The 27,575-nt window shown below is 41.2% G+C and overlaps 1 protein-coding gene across 3 annotated transcripts in view; it reads right to left on the bottom strand.

The window, feature by feature from the left end:
* The window catches only part of SUPT3H (SPT3 homolog, SAGA and STAGA complex component), a 231,597-nt gene that overhangs the window by 72,595 nt on the left and 131,427 nt on the right, over nucleotides 1-27,575 (bottom strand). For all 3 annotated transcript variants that reach the window (XM_033145597.1, XM_033145596.1, XM_033145595.1), the window contains exon 3: nucleotides 9,959-10,043. In XM_033145597.1, the coding sequence (XP_033001488.1) occupies nucleotides 9,959-10,043 (85 nt within the window). The remainder of the gene's footprint in view (nucleotides 1-9,958; nucleotides 10,044-27,575) is intronic.

The following is a 27,575-nucleotide window of genomic DNA, read 5'->3' as shown; positions in this document are numbered from 1 at the left end:
TTAGATGGTTGGACAGTGTTCTCGAAGCTACTAACATGAGTTTGGCCAAACTGCGAGAGGCAGTGAAGGATAGGCGTGCCTGGCGTGCTCTGGTCCATGGGGTCACGAAGAGTCGGACACGACTGAACGACTGAACAACAACAACAACAACTCAAAATAAATTTCTGAGGTCAGAATTATTTAATTCCAAGTAGAAACATCAGAATCCTGTGGCGAATTAAAGACTAACAAACTTATTATTGCAGAAGTTTTCATGGACTCAAGTCCACTTGCTTTGCCAGTTTGCAAGAACATAAAGGAGAACTTATAAGGTAAGAGTTGAATGGCAATGAGATTTTATAAATGCAGGCAGTGATAATGAGAGTTTACTTGTACTTTCAATAGGCACCCCTTTCACAGTAGCTGACCGGTGATAATTGGTGGGGCCAAGAGGAAGGGGCATGGTTTGAGGAAATGGAGTTGCCAAGGGGCCCACGGAAGCCTTGTGGCCAAAGAAACTTGGAGCAGGCCCTGCTCACACTCCTTTCTCTATCCTCCCGCCAGACAAGCAAAAAGCATGATCACAGTTGATACCAGAGGATTGGCCTGGGGGGAGAGAAGCTCTTGGGGCTGAAGTGCCTTTGGCAGTATTTTGAGCCTTTGAGTTGTATCCATGAAAATTGTGCCTGATGTGAAAAAAAGCTTCACTCTCTCTCATGAGATTATAACACAGGGTCATCCAACTATAGAATTCGCCACAAGATGCAGTAGTTGTTGTCTTTTATGGTTCTATTGTGTAAACTGCCCTGAGGTTTTTATAAAGAGTGATCAACAAATAAAACACAGGCAGCCACCAACTTCAATGGCATTCAAATAGGACTGGACAATTTAATAGAGAAGAAAACAGTGAATGGCTCCTAGTCACCAGAGGCACGACACCTCTGGATATGCGTTGCTGGTAGTCGTATGCGGCTGTACGCCTCTGAAGGCCTGTGCTGATCGTGCGCTTGGGCTCTTGCTCTGCTTGTGGGCAGAGAGAGCTGGCTGCCCCTGGGAGGACAGAACGCTGGACGTGGCAGGATTGTGGTCTGATCCAGCAGGGCTCTTCTTACACAAAGGGCAAGATTAGACAGGGCAAGCACAACCGCAACACATCATCTGCCAGGAGTCATAAGCCTTTGTACTGAAATGAACATCAACTCTTGTAAATCTCACTTACGTGGCACAACATGTCTTGTTAACTCTCGGGTGATAGAACAGCACATTGCCTTATGAACACGCGCAATAGATACACTCATCTGCTAACTGGTGAAATAAAAAAGCCTCACTGTTCCAGTGTTTTGACATTTGCTTTTGTACCACTGCATGAAGGCACATACCAGGCCTTTTATTTTAAATTAGTTGGTACAGCAGAACATGCTGGGAGAAAAACCCAGCAAGATGAGATAGAACTGGCTGAGATAAAGCCGAAGTGTGCATATTAAAAATGAGAAATGCCCTCGGCTATTTGCTTGGTGTGGTATTTATGAGCAAGACTTGGCTTTCCTGAGAGAAAGTTTACAACAAACAGCAAGGTTAATAGTTCTCAAAGCATTTTCAGAATTTCCAAATATTTACCTCAGAGAACCATATTTGTCACTTTCTGTTCCAACAGACACATTTGTGCAATGACAGACTTTTTGTGGGCTTTGATTTATACTACTTGCTGTTTTCAAACTGAAATGGGAAATCTTGAATGTTTACTATCATGAAATAACATTAGCACTGCATAAATGGTTGTCCCAGAGTATAAATTTAAGTCAGTGTGACAACAACAGTCTCCTAAGGATAATTCTATACTTGCTCAATTAACATCAAATGGAGGAATCATATACAGGCACACATTTCAGTCCCTTCCATTTCGATTCCCCTCCATCTGTTCTAACTACCTGATCCCACCTCCTGAAACATTCAATCTAACCCCCACAATGAGACAGAAGAAAAAGCGTGAGCGGAGAGAGAGGGACAGACAGAAGAGGAACAGGACAAACAAGTGAATTTGGTAGTGGGAAAAGTGCATCCTTCCCTTTGAAAAATCAGCAGAGCAAAGGGATTCAGCTCAGAAGCAGATCACACCTGCTTTCTTGGTAGATGCCCACATTCTTCACATTTCCAGTGATAAATAATGCCAGATAGCAGGGCTGGGAAAACTCTTGGAGAGCTGTTCCTGGTCAGAGTAGACAATACTGGACAAAGTGAGAATAAAGTAGTTTAATATGTTCATATATAATGTCCTAATCACACTAAAAATTAGAATTGGCAATTGGAGGTGTACCAAGAGCCTCTAAATGAACCATAAACAAATATTTAAACAGGAATTGCCCTAATTATATGACAGTTCCCTATAATATTTCTCACACTACATTTTAGTCAATAACACTGTACATTTCTCTGGCAAGTCTTCATTGCTGAATTTAATAAATGCTGCATGTAAAATTTTTAATATGCTTTTATTATAATGTTTACATTTTAGTCTGCACCTAAAAATGTGCTTATTGCAGCACACTGCATGAATAAATGGACAATTATTTCTCAGAAGCATGTAAAAATATGTAGTGATGTCAGCAGTATTAAATTCTAGTGCCAAGTTAGGAAACAGCTACATTTAGTTCAACTTTAAAAAATCAATATTATACTAATTTTAATAAGAGGGCAAAGATTTACTTTATTTTTAGTTCAGACATGCAGTCATGTGCAAGGTAACTCAATACCCACTGTAAAAAAAGAGGAACTATGAAAATGTTTTACAGCTGGTTTTAATCAGCTTCCTTTGTTTAACATTAGAAACTAACCTCCAGAAGACATATACAAGCTGCACATCCTACAGGTAATAGCATCCAGATGGGATGCTCTTATTGAACATCATGCTCAATATCATAAAGAATATACTGTGAAACAAGCACCTTGGCGTAGACCTTGAAGTTGACTTACTCCTGGTAATGCTGCAGCTCTTTCTTCACATATACAGAAAGTATGCTGAACTCCTCACATGTACAGCAAAGGGGCATTTCACTCACACCACGTCCAAGCAGTTTTTCTGCAGTGGCACCTTTTAACTTCCCAATGGTGTCCTTATTTCTCTGGTGAAACTATTGCCAATATCTGTGTGTCCCCCCTACCCACAAGCCAAAGTGCTGTTGATGCACATTTCAGCATGTTATCTTGCTCCTTTTCTGGATCCATTCCCAGCTGAGTTTTAAACATACCTTTGCTCCTGATGGTAGATTATCTTCATCTGAAGAATGATAGGAGAAATGTGATCCTGTTAGGCATTGCTAGGTAGCTCACCAGTTTCTGACACTCTGGGCAACTCAATTCTTCTGCCTCATAGTGGCTTAGGTCTGACCTTATCAGGCGATCCGAGTGTCTACTATTGCCAACTGTTGTATGGGAACTGTCCTGTGGGATTCCTCAGAGCTCCATCTTTCACCTTGTATTATTTAAAACCTATTAAACTTAAATGGAAGAGAGGCCGTTGCCTTCCTCATGTTGGAGAAGGAAGATCTGAAGCAGGGATCCTCCTCCTCGCAAATATAGGTTCCTTGTGCGGTTTAGAAGCCTGGTCACGAATGATTATATATCTCACAGCAAGCCTACACATGGAGACCAGGCTTCTTACTTTAATCTAATCTGTCCCTCTCAAATGTATGAACTGCAGGGGGGCTGGGGGACAGAGATGCAGCAGAGGTGGCAGGCCTGCAAGCATTGTCCCCCTCTCCCCCCCTCACACAACCATAGTTGCATGGGGATGAATCAATAATGCTCAAGTAGGAGTCTATGGGTCTACTCTGTTTACAACTTAGTCAGATATTACCAAGAACTGTGAGAAAAAGACCAACACTTGAGAATAGATTAATAAAAGCAGGCAATGAGGAATGTAAACAAAGTTTATTTGTAGCTTGGAAATTTGGAGATTCTGATTATGAGTTTTTATTACACTGGTCATCTGGAGGAGGGTGGGGGCTGTTGGGAATAAGAATTTAGCAGGAAATCTCAGCAAGCTTTTAAAGTTACAGGTAGGTAGCTGTGTTGGTCTGCCATAGTCAAAACAAAATTAAAAAAAAATTCCTTCCAGTAGCACCTTAGAGACCAACTAAGTTTGTTCTTGGTATGAGCTTTCGTGTGCATGCACACTCCGTTTCAGTGTATCTGAAGAAGTGTGCATGCACACGAAAGCTCATACCAAGAACAAACTTAGTTGGTCTCTAAGGTGCTACTGGAAGGAATTTTTTTTATTTTATTTGTTTCAACCTTTTAAAGTTTGAGCCATCAAAGATTGAGAATGGAAGGGGCAAAGAAAAGATGATGGAGATGTTTTGAAGCTTTTAAAATGAAGTTTTCACCTCATGTACATATTTTTGCAGATAGATTACATTAATTAGATATAATGTACCTTGTCTTGAGTTTCATCATGGAAGAAAGGTCAAATATAATTGTGCTAAAATATTTTTTTAATGAACAACTTCTGACTACAATTTCTCTGGGTTCCTTTGCTGCAAACTAAGCACAAGGGACACACAGTTTCCTCTTGTGGCACCACCAAGGTTATGGGACTTGCTCTCAAGGAAGGCCCACTTGGCTCCATCTCTGCTCACTTTCTAGTGAGCTATAAACACACAACTCTTTCAGGGGGAATTCGGGGTTATTTTGCTATATTTCTCAAGTTTTTTTAAAAAATGAAATTGGTATGTTTATATTGCAGAGTTAAAAGCTTGGCAGCTTCATCTAGCCAGTCCCAACCCCCAAACCTGTTATGCCTCATTCACATGCCACTAGCATTGCTCCAAAAGGTAAGTAAATAAAAAAATACAGAGCTCCCATCGGAAAAGGAAAATAAAGTTTTTTATTTACAGTTTCTTATTAATTAACAAGGAGGGCTTTGGATTCTGAGCCTCATGGTGGAAGCTTGCTTTATTCCCTTGCATTCTGCAGGGAAAGGAATGAAAAAAAGAGAGCAATAGGAAGGGGCGGAACTTGGGAGTTTGATGGGAAACTGCAAAGTGTTTTTCCCCTATCTGTTACTCTCAGCCCTGTGCTCACTGAATACATGCAAAGTTGTTTATATCCAACAGGACTAAGAGTGCTAAATTTTAACTGACTTTTTTTTTAGCTGTCCATATTTATTATTCATAAATATAATGATTACAATGTGAATTTTCATTTTATTGGCTGCTCTGAGTATTTCCCTGGCTCAGAAAAGTTGGATAAAAATATTTTGCTTGTGTTAGCATTCTAGTAGTAGTGGTACAACAAAGAAAGGAAAGAAGGAAGGAAGGAAGCCGTTTCACTCTAGCAATGAACCATGCTAAGCTATTTTATACCAAATCTGTGTCTCAGCCAATGAGAGCATTGACTGAATGTATAATTTATTTATTTTTTAAATACTGAAAGGAATAAAAATATCAAGGTTAAGGCCCTTCCAGGATATACTTCGGTGTATATTCTGCTCCCAAATATATGCTAGTTTAATTGTGTCCCTTTTAATTTCCTCAGCTGATTTGGCTGAATTGTCAAGTAATTGTCCTACTGAAAGAAGAAAGAGGGATAATATTTCAAATAACTTTGTTAATCTCCTTAGTCTCTTAAGAAAGAACCCTTTTCAGTAACAAATTTTATTGCATTCTTAGAATTTACAAATTGATTGGCTGCTAAGTTTAGCCTAGTTGTCTTTTCCAGTTAGAAACCTTCACACAACAGAAGAAAGGCATCATATTTAACTTGACATGCAACAAATGAATGAAAGTTCGTTTTGCTGATGTGGTTTCCCCCCTTCCCCTTCATGCTCCAGGTGCAAGAGCTTGCTAAAATTGCTGCGCAAGGCAGTTATTTTAAAGCGATTTTTGGTTCAGTGTTTTATCAAGCCCAGGAGTAAAATATTCTGGTACTACTGCAGTTTCACAAATCTCCTTTTAAAGTTCGAGCTCTGAATAATTATAAATATAATTATAATAAAAGGGCCCAACGTAACCATAAGACATTTAATAAAATCAAGCAGAATGTTTTGGAGCAATCTAAATAGGTTTGATTTCTACATTACGCTTCGTTGTGCTGTTGCTCTGCAGCAGGGGTGGCGAGCTGAGGCGGGAGGGCAGGCAGAGCCAGAATTTAGCAAGCTCTGATAGCAGGAAAGAGAGAAGAGAGAAAGCTGTATTCATTTACTGCCTAGTGGACTAATTCAAGGAAAACGCTAATAATGGAAATGATATGTCTTTTCCTGTGCAGTTGCTCACATGGGAGGGGGATTGAACTAGTACTGGGTACACACATACCAGCATGCCCTACCATTACCCAGAACGAGGCCCCGTGCCTGCCTCCCAGGGAGCCATCCAGCAGGGTGGCACGAGCAAGTTGCCTGCATGTGCAGCCACTGGATTCCCTTGCGTGGCTTTCCCACGGGATTTCCCACTCCAGGGCCTGCCAGTCCAACTAAAGGCCAGGCATCGGGGAGAGTCGTCAGCAGCCTTGCCCAACACCAGTCGATTCCTTTCCACAGGCACAGCCAAATATGACTACATATAATACAGACACTTATTTACTCACTTAGTGTTATCAGAGGCAGATATTCAACCTTGGCGACAAAATAAAAGTATTGCTCTTAAGTGGCCCATGGTAATAGTATAACTGCTTCTCTCCCCATACCTTCAGCACTCCATTATGTAACTTGGCTTCCTTCTGCACAATTTTTATTTTTTTCCCTTTTGAGGAAATTCAGATGAATCTGTACCAGCAATGCATAGGACTTCAACTTTTTTTTACACTCATGAACATTATTTTTTTGAGAAATAATGGAGTATTTCTTTCAGTGTAGGTGAGCAAATCAGTAAGCCATGTAATTATGGTGCACTTTTAAAGTGTGAGATGGCGTATTGTTTTGAGTACGGTATTACCTTAACCATGCCAGCAACTCATTAGCAAGAAGCTCAGAAATAGTGAACACTAGGTGTCAGTGTAAGAAATGGAAAAATACCAAAAACCTGTTGTTTCCAATCAGGTGGATAAGCTAAAAAACCAGAAACAGCTGTGACCACATTTGCTTGTAACTGCATAATACTGTTAACAAGCCAATCTTCCTTAGAAAAACTGATTCCCAAACCATCAGGTTCACTTGAAATCAGATAAGTTGAGTATTAGAAGCTACAATGATTTCTCTCCATTAAATGCCACTGAAGTGGTTGTTAAAAATACATCCAAGTATTAATTTAATCCATCAATACTTGTCAAGGTTGCATGCAGATGGCAGCGGATCCTACCAACTATAGCACTAAACAGGAACTGAGGGGGGGGGGAAATACCTTGAGGGAGAACAATGACACAGTTGTCTCAGTACTCCAGCTGGTAATGTGGAATATGCTACCCTATCACCTCTGCTGACCTAGGTCCAAGTTTGGTCTGGTGAACCTAACTTTGCAAAACCGTCCATCTGAAAAACTACCAATCTTGAAATAACATTATTAGCTATAGTGAGTGCAAGATCTCCATTTGGGCACAAGTACACACCAGATGGAAGATGAGTGTAGGTCCAAAAATGGTAGCTCTGGGCAGAGTTGCCCCTTCTGCATCTGTAGCACAACCTCTGTCATGTCCTGATGAAATCCCGTGTGTGCTTCCCTGCTACACCCCCTTGGCTGCAGCTGGCACAGGCAGGGAAATAGTCAAGACATGAGGCAAGGAACTGGACCAAGAAGGGATGGGGGCAACTTGGGATTGTCAACAGCAGCCCCACATTTCTTACAATGTGCAGCTCTTACAGGTTTAGGAACAGAAGACTACCTCTCCCTCCCTCCCTCCCTCAGATACCTTGTCCTGTTTTTGATATTTGGGACTGGGAAAGAAGAGCTAGATTACACTTCCATTATATCATAGAAAATAAATTTAACCTATCCTGGAGTGTATTGTTGCAATAGGTAATAAGCATTATCCAAACAATTAGTAACTTTGGCTGAGAACCTATTAGTGACAGGTGCAGCATAGGTCTGCATTACTGCAGTTATATTGTTGAACTGTACGGTAGGAACAGAATGAATACTCCAAGGGTTTTGCCCAGATGGTTTTTGTGACCTCCTTCATCCATTCATGTAAACACACCATATTTTCCGGTTTGCTGAGTTGTATATACACTCTACGACTTTGTACTAAGCCTGAATGTTTAGTTAGCCAGAAGATTGTTTCCATCCTGTGATTCATTAGATCCCTATGGGATCTCTACTTCCTTTATTTTATACAATCACAAATTATATTAGTTTGTCCTATTTTGATAACCCCTTTAATTAATGTCCTGCACAGGAAGCTTTATTACTTCTTCAAACAATCTCATAAAACAAGGACTTTTCCTGGTCCTGGGTTGGCAAGAACTGACAGCTGCAAATAACTTTCTTACAACAGTTGAGCAGGATTTCTCATGTTTTCCTTAAAGCTAGTTAATTTCTGGTGATGAATTTAACACATTGAGCTCCTTTTCTAAAAAAAGATCTAGATGAAACATAAAAGCCTAATAGATATTTAACAAGAACAGAAAAGCCACTCATATTTTAAAGTATTAAAAAAAATCCTCTAAAGCTGAATCAGACAAAAATTGTATTTTTTTCTAACTGTAAATGTCCCATTCTGGGAAGAGTAAGTTGGATTTTCCTCTGACCACCAGTAGGAGGCAGCGCAGCCTCTAGACTTCACTCCTCTGTTGGGGAGCCACCCCTTAACTCCCAGACTGAATTGCAAAGAGCAGGAAATGTATCCAAACAAAAAAACCCAGTATAGCAGATGCCAACATGGCTAACCCTGGGAACTTTCCAGAGAAAATATCTGGAAAACCGACATTTCATGTTGGTTGCTGCACATTTGGTTATTAACCAGAACTAGAAGGATTACCCAGAATGTGACTTTAGAGGTATGGTAGGAAAAGCTATTATTTATAGCAGTATCATAAAAATTAACACATCATTAAAAGTAACAAAGAGGTAAAGCTACTCTTGAGAATACTGCTTGGAGGCCATTCCTTATTATTTGCAAGAGGTTTAGAGATGCATGAGGAACTATTAAGTGTCGCTTAACGTAAGAGCAACTTATTAGATACTCCTAAAGCAGGAACTGAAAAGAAATGCTTGCTAGTCTGATGTCTTTGATGAAATACCTTCCTTTGACCTGCATTTTCAGAAGGGTACATGTGTATTCTCATTTCCCGAAGGCCAGTGTTGTTAATGTTAATTTCTCAGAGAACATATGTGACTACACGTGTGAGAGCTGAATGGGGTTTTGCGTGCAGGAGACAAAGAGAGAGAGAGCCAGCCTGAGTTTTGCATCTTTTGAATGTAGCAACTGGAGTTTCCCCCACTTTGACCTGGCATAGCCAAGGGGGCAGGGGGGCAGCTGCCCCCCCCAACAATAAAAACACTTAACTAATTGAGGTTCTGTCCACCCCCTACAAAAGCTTGTGCCCCCTAACCAAAGCCCTGGCTTATTCTCATTATGTCTTCCTCATCTTGACTCCTGCTGGTATTTGAATGAAATAGATAGACAACTGGCAGTGTTACCTGCGCCACATAGCCCTTCTTCATTTGTAAGAGATCAGTCTTTTAGTGTGGTGGAACCTACACTTTGGAACTCCCTGCCTCAGGCAGGTGCGCTCCTGTGCTCTTTTCAGAGTCGGCTAAAAAGATTTCTGTTCAGACAAACCTACTCATATATTTAGAGCACTAATGTGTTTTTAGTTTACTGCTGTTTTTAAATTGTTTTAATGTATTAATTGCTGTTATTAATAATCTTGTTTCATTCTTTTTGTAAACAGCTTTGAGGTTTTCTACAACCAAGAGGTATATGCATTTTATGAAATTAGTAAAATCAATTTTATTTTTAAAATCAATTTTTAGTAATCAATTATTTTTTAAAATCAATTATTAGTAAAATCAATTTTATTTTTTAAAAAAACAAACAAAAATCTTCTTACCAAATTAATCAGCTGAGTGTGGACAATGTCTTCCACCAATACTGCCGACTCATGGAGAGGCCTGCGAGCATCTCCTAATGAAAACCTGAAAGGCAATTATTTTGAAAGTTACTTAAGTGTTACCAAAAAGTTTTTTAAAAGGTATTAAATCACCGTGCTCTAAAAGAGTAGCAAAGAGGAGGTAGGGCACACAATGCAAGTGGGCTGTAAGATTATATCACATTACAAATTAATATCACACAACTAACAGAAGAGCTTAATGTGACCTTATTGCACAAATGAACTCCCAAGTACAAGTCGAGCCATTTTTTCATAGTCATAGACTGAACTGTAATTAAGTTTGGACATTTATATCCTACTCTACTCTTCAACAACAGGTTCTCAGGGCAGGTTAACATAATCAAAATACACAACTAACAAAGCAGAAAAAATGACTTGGAGACGAGGGAGAAGGTGCATCAAATTAAAATGGTTTGGCCTGAGAAGATAAAAAGGATGCAAACCACTTAGAAAAGCTCCACTGCGAGTACAAAATGGTGGCAGAATACTGTTTGCTTTCTGCCATCACGGTCAATAACAAACTCATCTGTGCTTGTTCAGACTCTCAGAGAGCTTCCAGCTGTCTGCCAACTTGCTTCACTGCCCTTAACTCAGATCTATACTAAGGAGCTCAGCAGATTCTACTCTGTGGGAGACGGCACTGAGGAGCTTCTATGTCAACCACCCGAGTAATCTCTCCACTCCACGACCATGCCAACCACAAGCTCCCTGGGAATCATTGAGATTTTCACTGGACGTCATCAGCCACTAGGGGGAACTATTCTAATAGGCATCCTAACCCTTCAGAGAGGAAGGGCTGCCATTTGTCAACAGGAAATTGATCATGACAAACCATGAGGAAATCACCCAACTACTTTCCATTCAGCTGAGAAAACCAAGAGTGTGCTAATGGGACAACTTTAGGGTTGTAGTGGTGGCCATCAAGACCTGAGTTACCCCAGAAAAGGTAAATGTGGCACAGATGTTGAGGTCTCCCAGGAGAACAACTTGTCTTGCGGGTCCTCAGCATTAAATCTGAGATAACTTAGATCTGTCCAGGGCAGGATACTGCTGGGAAGTAAGGTGGGTGGTTCACCAACAGAATCTCGAAGTGTCCCAATTACCCAACACAAGATAGGGACTCTCAAAACTGGCGCCAACTCAGAGAGGAGCCTGGGGAAAGAATCCCTGTAGATCTGGACTATGGTACTTTTTTTGTCAATTACTGCAATCCCTTGGGAGAAATCTTTCAGGAGCCACATAAACAAAATAAGTGTTAATTAAGAAACATTAAATAAAAAATAAAAACCACCTTCCACATACTGAGCTATCTTTCATAATTGCTGACAAAGTAAAGACTGATTCTGCCTGCCTCATCATTTCCTGTAGGGCAGGGATAGTCAATGTGGTGCCCTACAGATATTGCAGGACTTCAATTCCCTTCATTCCTGACCAGTGGCCATGCCGGCTGGAGCTGATGGGAGTTGGAGTCCCATCAGATAAATAGGAAGGAGGAGGGACTGGACTGGACTGGAGCAGAACACCAAAGTTGTAACATTTTTTGTCAAGGAGAAAATTGTGGTATGAGGTTCTGTGGGGAGTGGCCACCACCAGGGGAGGGCATAGTGGACAAGAGATGTTTAGATTAGCAAGCAAATAGCAGCACATGGCATTGGAAGCTGCTGGAATGGGGGAGGGAAGTGGCTATAGATAGGGGACAGGATGTGGAAGGGGGTTGCACAGGAACTAGAAAGTGGGGGTTTCATTAAATTTAATCAGAGGTCCTACCACTGGCATCTTCCACATCAATGTTGTGTTCCCCCCTGCAATGAAAATCTTCAAGTGTAGCCCTAGCCACCCACAAGGTGGCCCAGGCACATCTGAGTCTGATGCCCATACCACATCTCCATCAAGCTTCCAACATATAAATATGCATTCAGAAAAAGAAGACGTGGTTTAATAAACTAATTGACTTGTCTAACACTCCACATCTGAAACTGTTCTTTTCTTGTTTTGAAAAGATGAACGGCCTAATCGCCCCATTTGCTTCTAATGGTCTGACCAGTACTACTAATCAGTAGCAGATTCTCCAAGTGTCCCTATTTTCTAGGGACAGTCCCAGATTTACAGAAGCCATCCCGGTTTCTGATTTGACCCGGTAATGTTCTGCTTTTCCTTAGGGCGTCCCTATTTTCAAGGGGGAAATGTTGGAGGGTATGCAGTAGTACTACTGGACAGAACAAAATCACAACATTGCTTTAAAATGTTGGCAATATAAAATGGAATAAGATCTGTCCTAAGGAGATGAAACTGACAGCAAGACATTCTCAGAAGCTCCCTCAAGGGAAAGTGTGTTAACACAGATAAACACTGGTTGGAGAATACCAGTTATTCCAGCTGAGCCTCACTGGCAGCAACAGACATCAGAGAAAGGAGCATTTCAGGACAGAGTCCACATTAGGGAACTCAGTTTTAGTAGTTAAAATGGAATAAACAACCTCACCCCATTGATTGTGATTGTTGTTAGCTACTTCCACACTCTCATCAAGGTAGTTTGTGGAGTTCTTGGTTTTCTGTTCTGTATACAATGGATCTAGAAGCATTTCAGTTTTCTTATATTTAATCATAATGTTTGTGTTACTGTCTTTTGGTTCTAAAAATGCTTCCAGATGGAATTATTGTAAATGGAAAGAAAGCACTTCCTATGCCTCTGTAATATAAAATATGTTACCTTTTAATACCTTCTTTTGATCTGTCACATAAAAGTACCAATCCAAATGAAATACAGCAAAGATGACAAAATAAAATGCTTTACCAAGTGTGTCAACAAAAAGTTATTGACACATTTGGTAAATATATGAATATGAACAATGATTTTTTCTTTAAAAAATGTTTAGGGGTATGCGTCCCCCTGCGTCCCCGCAGGAAAAAAGCACTGTGTGTGGAGAGAGAGAGAGAGAGAGAGAGAGAGAGAGAGAGAATCTTGCTGTGAAACAAAAAAGAAAAATGAAAAGATAAAAAACAAAAACATAATTTTATATTAGGAATTAGCAACTGGAACCTGTTCTCCCAACGAAGCCCTTGATCTCAAGAGATCACATTATTATTAGGTACCTCAGCCATTTACTCCAAAGGTTTTACCTATAACTTAACAACAACAACAACAACAACAACAACAACAACAACAACAACAACAACATTATAGTATTCAGGATGGTACAATATTATAATGCTATAAATAACACTTTTCTGATTATGTTTTCTGTGGTTCTGCCCAGGGACTTTTCTTTCCACATTATACATCATCTCTCTCAGCTGTTTGTTTTTTAAAAAAAAAATCTTCAGTACCATGACAAAGCTGATTACTATTGTTCTTTGCTTGAAATTACTCCTTAATATTTCTGATATGCTCCCTCCTAATTCCTCCTGGTCACCTTCTCATCTCTTGAATATGAATTTTGATAAAACTGAACTTCACCTTCTCTTTTTCTCTCCCTGCCTCTGCACAATTAAGTTTGCTTCTACTAGGTAATCCCTTTTTCTCTATTCGTCTAGCGCCCATAGTATTAGCATTGTATTTAATTTAGTGAAATGTTTTTTTAATCATTAATTATCTAGGAAATTTGTACCAGTCTCCCTTTCAAAGCTACTCAAACTAATTTGTTCCCTTAGACTGACCACTGTGCCTCTCCTACTAGTCTTCGCTGCCTCTTCTATCAATTCTCCTTCCTCTGTCTTGAATTATTCAACTTGGATAATTAGTTTCTTTTGCTGTGATAATTTCACACCTCCTTTCTGTTTACTTTCTTCAGTCATATTTTATTTAAACTTTTTCTACGAACCTTCACATGTCTTTACTATCTTCTCCTCATATGAGAGATAAACCCAGTGCCACAGTGCAGCTCAAGGATGTATTTAAGCAATTCCCCCCCACCCCCAAATTGAATTTCTATCTCAGTTCCCAGAAAGTCTGTGTTGTCTCCATCTCCTCCTCCACCCAACCTCTTTGGTTAAATAAACCTACTATTAGGTAGTTTAAGTAGTTTTCCTGTAACCAAAGGTAACAACTTTATGATGAAATAACAGGCTTGCTTGCGGGGGAGGGGTAGGAATTCAGGTTTATTACACACAACTATAAGCTCAACTGGATAAAAGTTGTTATAAGAAGTCTTCTCTGCATTTAACATACTGTACTTGCTTTAACGTGTCAATTTTTAAACAATAAAGCACAATTAACATGGAAAAACTATTTCTCTTCAAGTCACTATATGAACTAGTAATGTATCAATTGAATCTAACTTGATTACTGTATATTGCGGCGTATAAGACGACTGGGCGTATAAGACGACCCCCAACTTTTCTAGTTAAAATATAGAGTTTGAGATATACTCAACCACAGATTTTCCACCCGGCGTATAAGACGACCCCCGACTTTTGAGAAGATTTTCCTGGATTAAAAAGTAGTCTTATACACCAGAATATACTGTAATTACCTTGCACATTCAGGGATGTAGCCAATGCTAGTCCGATTCAGAGTAGACTCACTGAAATTAATGGACTTGGCTAACTTAGATCAATCATTTTCACTGGGTCTACTCTGAGAAGGCCCTAACCCCCCAGTTTTCTACCTCTTCATCGCACCCAGTATAAGTTCTTTGCTTGCATGCAGCAATCTTCAGATGAAGGGTGCTATATAAATGAATAATAATAATAATAATAATAATAATAATATCTGGTGCAGTTACTCTTCAGCCACACTTGCTCCTATAAAACAGAAGTAGTAACCTCGTATTGTCTACCATAGGATGCTTGAAACAGACTCGTGATGTGTGGTGAAAATATGCACAGAATTGTCAAAAGGCACATCTCAGTTTTGCGCTTTGTGGTTAGTTTCTGCTATTGCCTTGTTCACATGTAAGTCAAATCTTGACTTTGCAGGAGCATGCGAAAGTGCTGGCTCCCAAGGAGCTTATCTCAGAGAGCCAGTGTGGTGTAGTGGTTAAGAGCGGAGACTCGTAATCTGGGGAACCAGGTTTGCTTCCCCGCTCCTCCACATGCAGCTGCTGAAGTCTCTCAGCCCCACTCACCTCACAGAGGGTTTGTTGTGGGGGAGGAAGGGAAAGGAGAATGTTAGCCACTTTGAGGCTCCTTCGGGTAGTGAAAAGCGGGATATCAAATCCAAACTCTTCTTCTTCTTCTTCCTTAAAAAGGTAAAGGGACCCCTGACCATTAAGTCCAGTCGCAGACGACTCTGGGGTAGCAGCGCTCATCTTGCTTTATTGGCCGAGGGAGCCGGAGTACAGCTTCCAGGTCATGTGGCCAGCATGACTAAGCCGCTTCTGGTCATAGCTGTCAACTTTTCCCTTTTCTTGCGAGGAATTCTATTCGGAATATGGCAATTTCCCTTTAAAAAAGGGAAAAGTTGACAGCTATGCTTCTGGTGAACCAGAACAGCACACAGAAACGCCATTTATCTTCCCGCCGGAGTGGTACCTATTTATCTACTTGCACTTTGACGTGCTTTCAAACTGCTAGGTTGGCAGGAGCTCAACCTGTCGCGGGGATTCGAACCACCGACCTTCTGATCAACAAGCCCTAGGCTCTGTGGTTTAACCCACAGCGACCCGCGTCCCTTGAGACTCCTTTGATAAGGTGGGATATCAAATCCAAACTCGTCTTCTTCTTCAGCTGCTCAACCCCTCCTAGGCCTTTTCGTTCAGTGTGGCTAACCATAGAACGAACCTTGGCTCTAGTTCATGGTTAAACAGGCAAGATGTTAACCACGATCCCAGGTTCAGACAACATGCTAAGCCAAACCTTGGTTTAGCTGCCTGGCTGCAATGAACTGAAAAGACTGTAATTGAAAGTATCATTAAAACAAGTACAAATTAGTTGAGAAAAACAATAAATGCTAGAAAGCTATTCAGTTGTTGTTAGGTTGAGAAATCTATTCCATGTATTCCCAGCAGTTCTAGCATACTGGAATCTGCAGGTTTTCCTTCTGAGTCAAGCTCCATCAGCAGATGGATACTGACAAGCTGGAACGTGTCCAGAAGAGGGCAACCAAAATGGTCCAAGGCCTGGAAACGATGCCTTAGGAGGAACGGCTTAGGGAGCTAGGTATGTTTAGCCTGGAGAAGAGAAGGTTAAGGGGTGATATGATAGCCATGTTCAAATATATCAAAGGATGTCATATAGAGGAGGGAGAAAGGTTGTTTTCTGCTGCTCCAGAGAAGCGGACACGGGGCAATGGATTCAAACTACAAGAAAGAAGATTCCACCTAAACATTAGGAAGAACTTCCTGACAGTGAGAGCTGTTCGGCAGTGGAATTTGCTACCAAGGAGTGTGGTGGAGTCTCCTTCTTTGGAGGTCTTTAAGCAGAGGCTTGACAGCCATCTGTCAGGAATGCTTTGATGGTGTTTCCTGCTTGGCAGGGGGTTGGACTGGATGGCCCTTGGGGTCTCTTCCAACTCTAGGATTCTATGATTCTAAGCTTCTGGTCAGGCAGCCATGAAAGGTTCTAGCAGGCCTCCATCCTGGGTACTTGTTTCATTCTGATACGGACGAAACAAGGCCATTCTTTGTTTAGACCACTTCTCTACATTTGTCTACAGACAACTTTATACTAGCCATCCCCATCACACTGAATAGTGTTCTGTACGTCTGTTCTGTACATAAACAGTAACACACTTGCTTTGTTTGATTTATACCAATTTAAAACAGGAGCAAGCAGTACCTCAGTCACCCCTAAAAATTGTTGCATTTCAATTTAAGCACTTTCAGTGTAAATTAACTGTATAAATCCACTGACTGACAAAAAACATATAACATAATTCAATCCAGTTGTGGGATCTAATACGTTCCATTTGGCACAGAGAGCTTCAGTCTGGATCAAGAAAGAAACGAGACAATAGACTTTCTAGAGTACGCAAGCTGGATTGTGATCAATCATTTCTGTAAAATAAGGAATACGTTTGACTCAGTCTCAACAATACCATTCACTGATAAAGGAATTTAGCAAGCCCAGAAAAAAACGAAAGTTCAAATGTTTCTCTCAAGGGAATAGGATGAAAAAGAGATAAAGAAAAGAGGAAGTCAAAACGTAATCCCAGTGTATACATGGTAAGTGTTAACTAAATGTGGAACTCCTAAACTATTTTTCAATCTAAAATAAAACTGCAAGAGTATTTTAATAGAAACCTAAATGCTACAAAATGCAAACAAATGAACAGGCATTGCAAGTCTTTAGCTATGTTGACGCCACTTTCAAACATTCTGTTCACATTTCTGACAATAAATTAACCAATGCTGTACTTTAAAGCGCTAGAACTTTACAAAAGACACAGAGGAGCTTGAGTTAAATGTTGTTTTCGAAGACCGCATCCTTAATTGGACACTAAAGAACAAACCCCCGTTTTCAGCTATGTGAATGTTCAGTACAAAACACAGGAAGATATTAACACTTCTGGAAGTAAATGATGTAAAATGTCTTTCATTTAGGTGCTATCATTCTGAAGATAAAATGTTCAGGAAGCTTTCTACACATACTGAAGGCCACACACTAAGGCACTCACATAATTAAGTTTTGTTGTTTTGCTTAACTCTCTCTCATATACACAAAACTAGCTGGAGGTCTCATCTACGAGGGCCGGAGTGCCTTCTCCTCTCTCCACGCTGCTTCACCATTGCCAAGCGAGTTCCTAAAGCCACAACTGCTTCACTTTGCTTGGCCCTTTGCCCTCGGATGGCTCAGTGGATCTTTATTATTCTTGCAAATGTGGTCAGCTGCGCCAAGTGTCACGCCATGTGGTGTCCACTCAGCTGATTTATCTCGCAAGGCTGTTATGACGTGTCCAGATTGCACACAAGCCCTGCTCTTCTTACAGGCAACCCAGTCACTCCTTTTTGTATCCTTTGACTTTGAGACCAGGGTATTCTGACACTGGCATTTTTAATACTTTTTAAATACTTTTGGGATCCAAAAGTGTTTCTAGATGCTAAAGCAAGAAAGCAGCTGTTTTTATGCCCCAGGGTGGGGGCTTAATGATTAAAATGAAAGCAAAGATTAACAATCCCATTTTCCTGTCTGTCAGTCAGGGTGGATACACCTGGACTAAGAGGTTACAGTCTTGGTTAAAGGTCTTGCCTCTTTCTGGGTTAACATAAGGAAGATTAACAGTAACTGGGACCATACATGTTGCTTACCTCTAACACGGGGACCTTCTTTTTTATTTTAACAAGCAGTTCTGAGAACAGGCAGAGGAAGCAAGAAGGATCAAGGTTCCCACCTTAATTTCCACAGGCGTGCTGACGTAGGCAACATTTCAGAGTACATGTTCTGCCTGGCATTTGGTTATGGCTCAGACTACTCCTTTGCCTTTATGGGACTGGAATTTCAGCCTCCATAACTTCACCTGCAAAAGTTATCTGGAATAAACTGATCTCATAACATTATGTTGCCACAAAGAGCTCTGTGAAGTTTTGCCTATATAACAAACTATTGTGTTGTTGTTTTTATTTTGATTATGTATTTTGTGGTTTTATATTTTGCTTTTATTCTGTGAACCGCCTTAAGACCTCCGGGTATAGGGTGGTATATAAATAATAATAATAATAATAATAATAATAATAATAATAATAATAATAATGCTTGCTCTTGCACAATAGGAGATATTGGATTCAATAGTTTGGTGTCTATGGCCAATTTGAACCTGTATTGTAGAGACCTATGCTGAATTTATGCCAAGACTTTTCACCAAGCACTTTGCTGGTGCAGATTGACTGAATTGTCTTGGGAGTTTTTAGCTGGGATACACAGCCAATCCTCAAAACTTTATAAAATAGGTTGACTTCTAAAGAGAACAAAAATTACTAATGTTTACTTCCCATCTTCAATAGCAGCAGCCAGCCACAAGAACTCTTTGAATCCCTTGGAATAGTAACCTTAGCTTTTATAACTAGGATAATCTACACCAGCAGCCTGCAGTGTACTAATGGGTGGAATATGCCCTACTCCGCTTTAACCATAATTTGTCAAAGAAGCCACAGCTGCTCTACTGACGTGCTTTGCAGAAGCAGAGGGTTGGCAAGGTGTCGTTGCATCACCAATGCCCTTGGCAGCTGCAGAAAGAGGGCAAAAGACACGAATACGCTTCTCCTCAAAGACCTTTGGTTGCTCTTGGCTGAACTAAAAACAGTCCTGCAGCTTCTCTTTGTTTCCAAACAGAAGCCCCATCTGCTGTGGGCATTAATTCAATAAATATCATAGTTGATCAATAGAAATGGGTCATTAGAACAATAATATTTAAGTAAAGGTATTTAAGGAGTTAAATAACTTCTGCAACAAAGTTCTCCACTGTAATATGATAAAGTGATTCTCAGAGGTTTGTATGGATTAAAAATATCTTAATATAGTTTTAACTACTGTAATTAAAACCATTTCCTAGTGAAAATAACTGAAATATTACATGATAAAATTGTCAAGAGGAACAGCTTATTTTTACATTAATACTCTGCAATACTTTCTTCAGCTTTCAAACAGAATACTTAAATGTGTGTGTGTGTGTGTGTGTGTGCGCGCGCGCACACACACGTATGCCTGGAAGATGTCACCTGGAAGTACTTAGTGGCAAACATTATAAAGATAACAGAACAGAGAAGGTCTAGTTCAATCCATAAATACCTCATTCTTCCTAAAATCACAAAAAACATATTTAAAGTTAAGAATTCAAACATGCTTCTTCATTTAACTGCAATAAATCACTATGAAACAAGCAAAGTTGCTGTGAATCTAATAATAACCTGTCATTGTTACCTTAAGAGAATAGGGAGAAATTATATCGAAAACATTATCTTTTAAAATCCAGATGCAGTGTCGCACAATAAACCTGCCCCTGCCCTGTATAATCACCTTTTGGCACAGCATCATATGGAGAAAATAACTGCCTATCAACCCTCCCTTCTCAGAAATCCGCTGCATGGGAATTGCTGTGGAACAAGGTTGCCTTCTGGCTACAGGGGTCAGGAAGGCATTTTCCACCGAGATCTCTCATTGTCCTTGAAACCCTCAGATTTTCATCTTCTTGTCATGTTCTGATGCAACATGGGCAGAGATGGAGTAAGAAGGATGGCCAAGAAGATGCCTCGTGCCTATCCTACAGCTGAGAAGCATTAAGAGCCACATAGCACAGGGGGAGCAATTGTCAGTGCACCCCGATCTCTGTCTCAATCCTATCCTCCTCTACCAAGCATACAACAGCCTAACGTCCTTCTTTCTCATTGCCAAATTAAACTAGATGTGTGAGAAAGAGAGTGGGGTGTGCATGTTAGAATAAAGCAGGAATCTATTTACACACTGTGAGCATGCCCTCATTTTTTCTTCCCTACAAGCGCATAGGCAATTTCTTTTGTTAACATCAGAAAGTGACCTTGGACCAGTGTTTGAAATTCACTAGCTGCCAGGCGCATTTTGCACATGGCTATCAGCCACTTGCAACCAAGTGAAGATGCCTGGGTGCCAGGATGCCACCATCTGGAGATGCATTTCTGGGGATCCTTGGTTCCTGACTGTTTTCACACACTAGCAACACATCTTGTAGAATTCTAGTTGTTATATTTATCTGCACAATCAGAATGAATTTCAGGGTCCAAAAAGTCATATTGAAAAATATGACTTTCAAGCCATCTGGCCCAAAATGGCAACTAGGCAATCTGTTTGGTGCCTAGCTTATATATCTGAGTTTCTAACATTGCCTTGGACACACAGCATCAACTAGACTTCTAGTATAAGAAAATGCCAGGCATAGGGATTTTTTTTTCAGTGTTTATACTGTGTACCTTAAGGAAGCTTACCACAAGCCAGTTCCCAGGAACTGAGTGGCCCAGGTCTGCATATTATGCAAACTATTTGCTGATTATGCAAAACAAGTGGTGTGTTAACCAGTCCCAACCCTCTGCTTTCCCACTCAAAATCATTCCTTTGAAAGTTGCTCTATAGGAAGAAAACCTATAGAAGTATTCTGAAATACTTTTACATGTAACCCTCAAAGGTTAAATAAAAATGAAGACAGTTATATATTGCAGGAAATGTAAGGCTGCAATGTTATACACTCTTCTCTGAGAATAAGCCCCAAGAGTCTGCTGTCAGTCCAAGGAAGTAGCCCTCGACCTGCTGTTGCTCAACTATAGCTACACTCTCACCCTGGATTTCTGAACTGCTTTCTATGCAGCCGCAATCTCTCTTCCTCTAAGGACAAGCAAACAAACAAACAAAAGGCTGGAAAATGAACTAAGGTGATTCTTCTCCAGACAATGTGCGCCATTCCAGACATTTTTGGGGTGTGTATGTGTGGATATCACTGTTTCCCTAAATGTCAACAATAGCTATGGCAACACTCATTGGCTGAAAACACCAAAAAGTAGGAGCAGACAAATTTGTCATAAAATGAATGTGCAGGGTGCCTTCTACACACTTTGCCTGAGATCTGGGGATCTACAGTACAAGAGTCATGGCTTACATTTTTATATGAAAGCTGGGAATGTGTGCCATCCAGTGTTGCAACCTGCCATGGGGTGGCAAAGCTAGAATCCAGGTAAAACCTGGTCTCCTGGGTGGAACAGTATAGCAATCCCACCCTTAAGAATTTCACTCAGGAAATTCCCATTACTTTTCCTACTGAAAAAACAGTAAAAAGATTTGCTGTAAAACACTGCAAGTCATGAAATAGTACCTTATAAAATGTAGCCACTAAACAGTAAACCTCTTGGAACTGAAAACATTGACACTTTCTATTAAAAGATTTTTAGCCACAGGTCACTAAATATTTACGAATAATCACTTCTATAATATCTCTCATTGTCTGGCTCATGTATGAAGTTTTTATGTACCTAACACAGCTTGCAAAATGAAATGTGCATTAACAGGGGTTGGGGGGGGTGAAGAGACATGTTTCTAGGCATAAACCATCCCTTCTTCCAAATAAAACCAAAGATGCCCTTGATAAAGGACTAAGACTAAATAAAAATCCTGTTAATTATTCGGAAGACAACTTTTATATGTACACACATTCATTTTCTCTTTTTAAAAAATAAACCATTTTAAAACAAAGTATGAAAGTAGAACTCTTGAAGGCAGAGACACAAACACATGGCTTCCCTCACAGCACCTAACCTTCGTGCGGGGGGTGCGGGGTGTGTGTGCAATGCACAGACCTGTGATTGGAATGCAACTGGTTTTGGTTTTGGCAGGCCAAGAGCACACGGTGGATTCTCTTATAAAAGTGTGCACTAAAATAGGCTCAGCCTGCTTTACAAATGTACTTTGTTGTTTAGGTCAATTTTGAGAAACAGTCCCAACTAATGTGATTTTGTACAATATAGTATGATACAATAATATAGATGGGTGTGGGTGTGCACAGAAATGTGTGTGTGTTAGAGATTTGTAGAGGGGAGGCAGTGGTCCCAGTGCATCGGATTACATCATGTAATGTTTCTTCTAACTGCAAACTCAGCTGATGAGTGCCAACAGAATTGTAGCCAAAATGGGGTCACTGAGAAGCGAGGGAGAGATACCAGGATGCTCAGGTGAACCCTAAGAAGTGCAGAAAAACATAAACAAAACAAGAAAACCCAGGATAAAAAAAGTTGAGGGGGGAAAACCTCAAATCAGTCTAACGTACTATGAAAGAGTGGGTGTCTTGAATAGAGTGTCTTTTGCACTCTGCAGCTGTTTTCTATGTTGTCAGCAACAACCAAGTCAACAACTCATAGTCAAACTAAAATACATGCAGGTCCAACTTCCTGAACCCAATACATTCCCTGGACATACCTCGTTAGGTGAGTGTTCACATAACAAGTTGACAATGTCCACTGATTCCTATGGGGGAATTTCTAATGTTCCCAATCACTGAATATTGACCACCAAAAGCCAGAAAAAGAATAAAAAGGAAAACACAGGGGGGAAATGTTCTCGGATTTCACTGATCACTCCTCCCTTCCTCCTTTCTTCAACGAATGAGCAACAGGCAAACCGGGAAGTAAAAAATGCCCTTATGGCGGGGGGGGGGGGGGATGTAGGATGAGAAACCTCAGCAACTATGCTTCGCTCCCTATCCTGTCTCCACACACAATCCTTTCTGCACTGCTGTATCGCTTTACAAACGAAACTCCAGTTATCAGAAGAGGAAAAAGCGCCGCACACAAATGTATAAGGACCCTACCAGTTCCCCACCACCCCTCCTTGCATCGTTATGGTCCCTCCTGACCCCAGGCTCAATGCCAGAGCGGACTGTACCATGTATCAGGTTTCCGGGGGGGGGGAGGAAATAGTAAAAGTTCAACGGGATAAGCTGTGGGGAGGAAGGCAAAAACAGGGGAAAGACAAACAGGAGGCAGGCGGAAGTTCAACGGGAGAAGCTGTGGGGAGGAAGGCAGAAATAGGGGGAAGACAAACAGGAGGCAGGCGGAAGTTCAACGGGAGAAGCTGTGGGGAGGAAGGCAAAAACGGGGGAAAGACAAACAGGAGGCAGGCGGAAGTTCAACGGGAGAAGCTGTGGGGAGGAAGGCTAAAACGGGGGAAAGACAAACAGGAGGCAGGCGGAAGTTCAACGGGAGAAGCTGTGGGGAGGAAGGTGAAAGCGGGGGGGGAGGGAGACAGAGAGGTGCCAGGCAAGAGTTCAACGGGAGAAGCTGTGGGGAGGAAGGCAAAAACAAAATACGGAGAGGGGGCAGGCGGAAGTTCAACGGGAGAAGCTGTGGGGAGGAAGGCAAAAACAGGGGAAAGACAAACAGGAGGCAAGCGGAAGTTCAACGGGATAAGCTGTGGGGAGGAAGGTGAAAGTGGGGGGGAGGGAGACAGAGAGGTGCCAGGCAAGAGTTCAACAGGAGAAGCTGTGGGGAGGAAGGCAAAAACAGGAAATACGGAGAGGAGGCAGGCGGAGGTTCAACAGGAGAAGCTGTGAGGAGGCAGGCAAAAACGGGGAAAATATGGAGAGGAGGCAGGCGGAAGTTCAATGGGAGAAGCTGTGGGGAGGAAGGCGAAAGTGGGGGGGGGAGGGAGACAGAGAGGTGCCAGGCAAGAGTTCAATGGGAGAAGCTGTGGGGAGGAAGGCAAAAACAGGAAATACGGAGGGGAGGCAGGCAGAAGTTCAACAGGAGAAGCTGTGGGGAGGCAGGCAAAAACAGGAAATATAGAGAGGAGGCAGGCGGGAGTTCAATGGGATAAGCTGTGGGGAGGAAGGCAAAAACAGGAAATACAGAGAGGAAGCAGGCGGGAGTTCAACGGGAGAAGCTGTGGGGAGGCAGGCAAAAACGGGGGAAAGACAAACAGGAGGCAGGCGGAAGTTCAACAGGATAAGCTGTAGGGAGGCATGCGCTTTCTCTTTTACATCTTCCTTTTCCATTTCACAAAATGAGCCACAGCAATGCGTGGTCGGGTCAGCTAGTACTATCTATGAAAACGGGAGGAAATTTGAGCTCTCCTATCATGAATAGGGAAGAGACAGACAACACTAGTATGTCACGTGCCTAGGACACCCATTAGGGCGTGAATACAGGGAAATTTAGGAATATTGCTCCATTTGCCTATTCCACTTGCTTCCCGGCATCTGGACAAGCCATGCCTGAAGAAACCCACATCCTAAGCCACAAGGTGCAGACAGACACCTGCACATGTTCTTCATACAGGATAACAGCTTTTAAATTTGATAATGTCCGGTAGACATCCTCAACATTTGTATACTGTTTTTTAACTATCAAAACTGAAACATCCTTCCAGAGCCCTATTGCCATCAGCTGCCAAATGCAAAAATCCCATGGCTCTTTTGACAGCCCGGTTGTATCACACTGGAAGAGCCATCAAAGGCCAGAATGGCCTCCCCCCCCCCCCATTACTTCTCTTGTGTAGCCACTAATACATTTCCTAGGATTCCACTGCCATTCTAGTTGTCACAGTGAGGATCTTTTCTTTAAAATTTAATTTCCAACCTGAAATAATAATAATAATAATAATAATAATAATAAGAAGAAGAAGAAGAAGAAGAAGAAGAAGAAGAAGAAGAAGAAGAAGAAGAAGAAGAAGATAACGACAAAGAATAGGAAAACATAAATGAGCCAGGGTGGCATAGCGGATGGAGTGTCAGACTTAGTCCTGGGACACTGGGTTCAAATCTCTGCTCATCTGTCACGCTCACAGGGTGGCCTCACAAGGTCACAGAGAGGATTAAATGAAGAGATTGCAGTGATGGTGCCCTGGGAGCCTTGGCAGAAGGGTGGTTACAAGTGTAATGCTCAATTATTATTTTTCAGATTTTTTGCAACTATCATCATAGAATGATTTGGACTGAAAAATAGTGTGCCTGGATCCACTTAATAAATATGCCTGAAAGATTTTTAAATTTCTAATTTCGTTTGCAACTGGAAAGTATCAAAACTTGCTAACCTGGGTAAACTGACCCAAGAATGTGTTTTGTTTTCTAGAGCACAAATGAAGCCCAGAAGAACTACAGATAACACTACATAAGTTGGATAATTTTAAAGTCTCTAATTAAACAGGACATGGCATCCTACTTCCAAAATCTGGGAAACAACTTTATATTCTTGCCCTCTTGTTATTTTAACCTGCCAGGGAGCAAGATGACCCATGCTTTAGTAATGTCTAGACTCTTAATGTGCTTAATGTTATCAGCTGCTTGCACAGGACCACAGACTGAAGTGTTGCAGATGGGGCTCTGAGCAATACAGTAATGGGCATTTCAACATCTTTTGAAAAGTAACCCAGAAAACAAGCACATTGTGATAAAATACTAGAACCACAATTTTGTGCTATGAAAACTACAACATTCCAGAATACTGCACAATGCCCATGCAGCTTCACTGCCAAAATAACTTTTGATGTGGAAGGTTAGAGCAACTGAGGCAGTAAACCTGTGTCCAGACTGCAGGAGGGGCCTCACATGACGGAATGCTCCTCCGTGCCCCCTACATATGGAAAACTACTGTGTTAGTGTCAAGACTAGGCTACAGTCTTGCAACCACCAATCTGTGGCCTGAAGTGATGCAGTTTGGAAACGGCTTTACCACTTTACCATTTCCTGATGTCTATGAAGAGAACTGCCACTACCACTTGACTGTATTTGAACATTTTTCTGCTCCTTTTCCCTTATGGGGTATCCAAGAGCCCATATAGAGTCCTTAAGTAGGTTCCCATCAGTGGGAGAAAATAACAGGCCAACCAGAGAAAACTGAGAAGCAAAGCAGCTAGTAAGCCTGATCTTTATTAAACTGTTGCGACAGGGTCCCCGTTCCCCACACGCAGGAGGAAGGAGAACCCTGAACAATGGTGCGCAAGCCCTTATATAGACTTTTTAAATTGCCCACCCTGTAAGTCGAGACCCCCCCCCAAAAAAAAAACATCATGCATACATCACTGAAGGGGGCAGACTACAACAGAAAACCTGCCTGCCATGATACCTGATAATGGTCACTGATTACTTTACCTGGGCAGCCTGGCCATTTCCTTCGAGATGCTAAATACTTAGTTCCTGAATCCAGGTCACAGGCTCACCCTATTCATACACAAATACACCCTTAACACATGACTTGTGAGCAAAGAGAAAATGGGGAGGCTTTCCCATTTTCCTTCCTCACTGCAGAGGAGTATTTGAGGTCATGGAAGTCTCAAGATGGCTTCAGGATTGCTCTCCTGTACTATTTCAGACACGTGATTTACATACTTACGTATGTGTTTGCCTTGTAAATTTATGAGCATATGATTTATATATATGAGACCTTAGAATTCCTATAACAATACACACATGAATGTCCAAGCAATGCAAAATAGCAGCATGAAAATGTGATTTGCATGTGTGAATGGGCCAAAGCACCATATTACATCCCAATACAGGAAGTTGCAGGTAAAGAGGTGAGGCACAACAGTGCCGGTTCAGAGCTGAGGGACCTTCAAGCCAGACTTCCTTAGTGAGCCCCCTGCCTCTTAATCTGGAAGGGCAATCTGCAAATGGCTAATTTCCCCATACTGCCTCTTATCTAGCTAAATATTCGGTGCAAACTGACAAAGGCAGTGCTGTTGGTACAATGCTTCCTTTGCTGGGGTCCTGGTAAATGCCCCCACCTGGCTGCCCTCTGGAGCCTGCCCTAAGAATTTCAAAGCACTATTTGAAATGAGAACTACATTTTTTATGTGCATGAACCAGGAAAATGTGAACAGAGCAGCAGACTAGAAAGCTCCGAAACAACAAAAAATATAAAACATAAAAATAGTGTCTAGAAAAAAGTTTAGCTGGAGTTTGCTTTTTTAATGAAGAAGAAGAAGAAGACATCTACCTGTACAGTACACTATTTTTTTACAGTACACTAAAAATAGGTTCTTTGCATTAACACAAATAATATCTAAAATATGAAAATCTAGATGCAAAGTTTTCCGTTAAGATGAGCAACATAGATAGTTTTTGCAAGTATAAGCAAAACTAGAAACTAAAAATATTGGTTTAGTTTGTGAAAACAGCTGTTTTTGCACATGTAAGTGAATTATGGTGGGTTTTCCTGCTGCCCACAATTTT

This window comes from Lacerta agilis, chromosome 3 (assembly GCF_009819535.1).
Source record: "Lacerta agilis isolate rLacAgi1 chromosome 3, rLacAgi1.pri, whole genome shotgun sequence".
Classification (NCBI taxonomy): Eukaryota; Metazoa; Chordata; class Lepidosauria; order Squamata; family Lacertidae; genus Lacerta; species Lacerta agilis.
Note: the sequence above shows the minus strand (reverse complement) of the source record. Positions and strands in the feature narration are given on the sequence as shown.